This window comes from Ammodytes marinus (assembly GCF_949987685.1).
Source record: "Ammodytes marinus genome assembly, chromosome: 6".
Lineage (NCBI taxonomy): Eukaryota > Metazoa > Chordata > Actinopteri > Uranoscopiformes > Ammodytidae > Ammodytes > Ammodytes marinus.
The window spans coordinates 9,287,116-9,291,337 of NC_137235.1; the positions used below are offsets into that span (position 1 = coordinate 9,287,116).

The window sequence follows — 4,222 nt, forward strand, 5'->3', positions numbered from 1 at the left end:
TATAACCGGCTGTACAAACAAACCATGAGGAGATGTTTAAAGCCTTTCAGTGTTTTTCCCCCCCTTTAATTCACAAACGTGTTATTTGCTCTAGTGCTGGGCTGTAAATACAGCTGGTGGTGTAAACAGCGTCTTATGTCAGTTATCTTTCTCTAAACAGATCTGATTGAATCCTTCTGATGGTCTAAAGGTGTCAGGAGGATGTTAGGGCGAGGATCATAATGGTCTGCGTGAGATTTGCCTTTTTTTGAAGGTGAGGAAGTCCACAACAGCCGGTGGTGGATTATCAGGTTTAAACAGACACTCCCTGGAGGAATGAATGCACGTATGTTACACAAGGACTGCACTGGGACCAGGGGTTCACTACATGGCATCATGACTCCATCTGACTCATAGGATGTGGTACAATATGGGGGGCCATGATACGTATCTACACAGAACCGAAGGAGCCGCGTACCACAGGACTGAGACCTGGAACCTGATGTTTTTGGTAAGGATTTCTTGATTTTGTTGTTTTTTCTTCTTCCGTGGTTTATGAATGGATTTAAGTGAGGACAAAGGGACAAACGTATGATAAGCCTTCTTCTCTGCTGCCTCTCCTGATGTGGTTCCCGTTCCCTTCGGCCAAGCAGCATGGATCTGTCCCAGGACTTGAGCCCGGTCCAGCCCAGCTTTACTCTACTTCTGCAGTACGACAACTCTCAGGAAAGACTCAACCACACCCAGAGCTTCCACAGCTCTATAATGCTGCCCTCCACTTTAAGCCCACCCTCCGCCCCCCTCCATCAACCTCTGCCCTCCTTCTTCCTATCTTCCCCCATTTTCTCCGCTGCCTCCACCACATCCTCTCCACAGACATCCACTGTTGTCCTCCAGCCCTCCTCCTTTCCTCTGTCAGTGTCCACCTTCTCCTCTAATGACTTGGCAGACCTGGAGAGCATGCTGCTGTGGACTATCAACGAGCCCAGCACGATCGCTCTCACCGTCATGTACTGTCTTTCTTTCATTTTGGGATTTGTTGGGAATTTAATGTCCCTGCGCGTCCTCACCAACAGGCGGAGCCGGCGGCTAGCTGGCGTGAGTGCCACGCGTAGCCTCTTGGTGAACCTGGCAGTGTGTGACCTGGCTGTGGTGTGTGTGTGCATGCCCATCACCCTGGGGAGCCAGATCTACACTTCCTGGGTCTACGGGGACCTCCTGTGTCGTGCCGTGCCCTTCACACAGGCGGTCTCGGTCTCGGCCAGTGTCCTAACGCTGACGGTGATCAGTGTGAATCGCTACTACAGTGTTCGATCGCCGCTGCGGGCTCGCTCCATGTTTACCCGCAGAAGGATCTTGGCGACCGTTGCCGTGGTGTGGACAGTGTCTTCGATCATGTGCGCTCCCATAGCAGTGATGAACCGGCGACGGGAGATCAGCTTTGGGACGTTTGCCATCTTGGTCTGTCAGGAGGAATGGCCTCAACATCGCCTAAAACAGGGGTAGGTACTCCGAAAGACTACAATACCAAGGTTGAATGTTCTAAATCTGAAGCCCCTTTTACACATGCATTTTTAGTAATTTTCCGGGAAGGGGTCATGTGTGAATAAAATTCAGAATCAATTTAAACCGCAATTTGTTTACAACAGCAGCAACGCCTTGAAACCACACCCAATACAAACGTCTTTTGTTTGTTTTGTCGTCAAAAATGACTTAAAATTGGAAAAATGCAGAAACAAGAAGACAACTGAAGACTAAATTGACCGTCAGCTTCAGTGTACAATGAACATATACCTAGCTTGACTTTCTTTGTGTTGACTTTGGCAGTGTAGATGCTACTGAGCGTAAGACTACTGTCCCCCCTGCTACATCACTGGTAGTGCCGGGAATGTATTCCCGGTAATTTTCTGGGAACTAAGTGTGAAAGAGGCTTTAGCTCTAATCTATGCAGTTTATCAGTTCTGTAACTCACTGTTAGATATTTGTCCATGTACAAACCACGATGAAGCCTGATGGTCCTGACACACCAAGCTGACAGTCATTTCCTGGCCATCAATCCCCTGTAGATTTAGTTGATTACTGGATTACAATTACTGTGGTGTCCAACAAATGATATCCTTATGGCTGAGAGATAGCTCTCTGATTGGCTGTTCAGCCAAGCGAATCAGTCATTTCAACCATACTCTTTAATTTCCTCGGCTGATATGCAATTATGGTGTAATTTTTTCTGTCAATCCCTCTTTAAAGGTGCAGTGTGTAATATGACATCATCAAGAAAGTTCTACAAAGTTCTAGAATGCAACGCTCCCTGGGTAACCCCAACCCTTTCGAATAATAACAGAAGCTACAGTGGCTTTCAAGGACAAGAACAATTCTACATTTTAAACAATGCACCTGATGACATTCCAACTATGACACTTTCAAGATGGCGGCACTATAGGCCTTGGTCCAAAATATGCAGAAATATGGACATATATGAGACCCTTTCTGAGGGGAAAACAAAATTCAAAACTTTTTTTTCAGCTATTATGCACTAAATTAAATGTACTTATGGATATTATAATTACTTTCTACAAAATCTGCTAGGAAATAAAACCCAAAATTCTACACACTGCAGGTTTAACTCTGAGCATCAAAGTGATAGAAGTATTGCTGATACCCCCAGACTTAATTCTCTTGGGAGTTTTACTAAAGCGGTGCCTTTTGGTAACCATGTTGTCATATTAAAATAGGTATCTTGTTGATGAAAACAGGAGCAAATTAAAATGTCTTGAAAGGAGCGCATTGTGTTCCTGATTACTTTACTCAGGCTGCAATCTATAACTTCCAATGTTGTTGCAATTAAAATAGCCCTGGCTCACCCTTTCTTAATAGAGTACTGACTGAACTTAAACATAAATTTTTTTAATGTTTCAACACATACACAGATGGACATGATTAATATCTTTGAAGTTGAAAGTAATGGATATAGTATATATGTAATGTTTACTCATTTTACTTTTCTTCCACAGATACAATGTGCTGCTGTTTGTCATGCTCTACTGCCTGCCAGTGACTTTTAACCTCACCATAGGCTTCCTGACCGGCAGGCGGCTTTGGGGCGGGAAGAAATCCACTTTCGCTGAGCTGGATCCCCGCAGCCTAGCTCTGCACACTTCGCGCCTGAAGACACGGCAGAAGATCGCCAAGATGGTGGTGTGTCTGGTACTGCTGTTCGCCATGTCCTGGCTGCCGCTCTACTTGGCTGACCTTTGGATCGACTGCGAGCAAAGACCACCATCTTGGCTCCTGCAGACCCGGCCATTTGCTCAGTGGCTGGGCTTGACCAACTCCAGCCTCAACCCCATCTGTTACTGTTTCATCGGGGATCTGTACCGCTCTGCAAAGGTCATACGGACGAGATACTACCAGAAAGTGGCAACTCTCTTTGGCTCCTCCTCTTTCTCCAGCTCAGCTGCTGTGGCGTCTCCCGCCACCGTGGTTATAGACTGCGGGTTGACTGCCGCTGAGCGTCGCCATATTGCTGCCGCTGCTGTTGCTGCATCTGCGTCTTCGTCCATTGTCACAGTCCCCAGGCTGCTGAGCTTGGCAAGAGGCCAAGGACTTGGGCAGAAGGTCGGAGACAGTTCAGACAGCCGAGCAGGATCTGACCACAGTATCTCAGACTGGTGCCAGTCCAATCCCAGCGTGTGTGATGGCTCCTTGTGCCCTTGCCAGCCGCACACACTCCAGCACTTAATACAAGGAGAAGACTTACTGCCCACTAGAAGACACTCTGTGAATGAGTACGCTGGGCCGTTCCCTTTAAGAAGGGAGTCCATGGAGATTGACGTGCTGCCATTGAGGAGGCGCTCAGGGAACAGAATGTATGGTCTGTCCGCTGACAACATAGACATCATTGCCATGGGAAGAGACGATCTCTGTTGCACTGGGAAACACAGAAGCAAAACCTCACAAACATACGCTCTGGTAGGCAGCGCGGAAGATGAAACAACCGACATAACCAGCCTGTGAAAGCTGCTGATTATCTGAAGGATCAGCTACGATTTATTTATTTGTCAAATACAGCCCCGGATTCTCAGTTTGCTGTTGACAGTGAGATTCAATCCCTTTGCAAAAGCCATTGTTTGTCCCTCAGGCTAAACTGACCTGGTCTACTCTCTGTTTATTCTTGGTGTATCTTCTCTTTGTATCAGCAAAACCATGGGGGGCGGGGGGGTCCGGGACCAATCTTTGCTTGGAT

The 4,222-nt window shown here is 47.1% G+C and overlaps 1 protein-coding gene across 1 annotated transcript; it reads left to right on the forward strand.

Moving 5' to 3' along the window:
* Positions 1–633: 633 nt before the first annotated feature.
* Positions 634–3,993, forward strand: LOC307252278 (uncharacterized protein; the record flags this gene model as incomplete). The annotated part of the gene is made up of 2 exons (XM_080029915.1): positions 634–1,481; positions 2,991–3,993. 2 exons carry the CDS (start codon positions 634–636, stop codon positions 3,991–3,993), a joined length of 1,851 nt encoding a protein of 616 aa, XP_079886041.1.
* Positions 3,994–4,222: the final 229 nt, after the last annotated feature.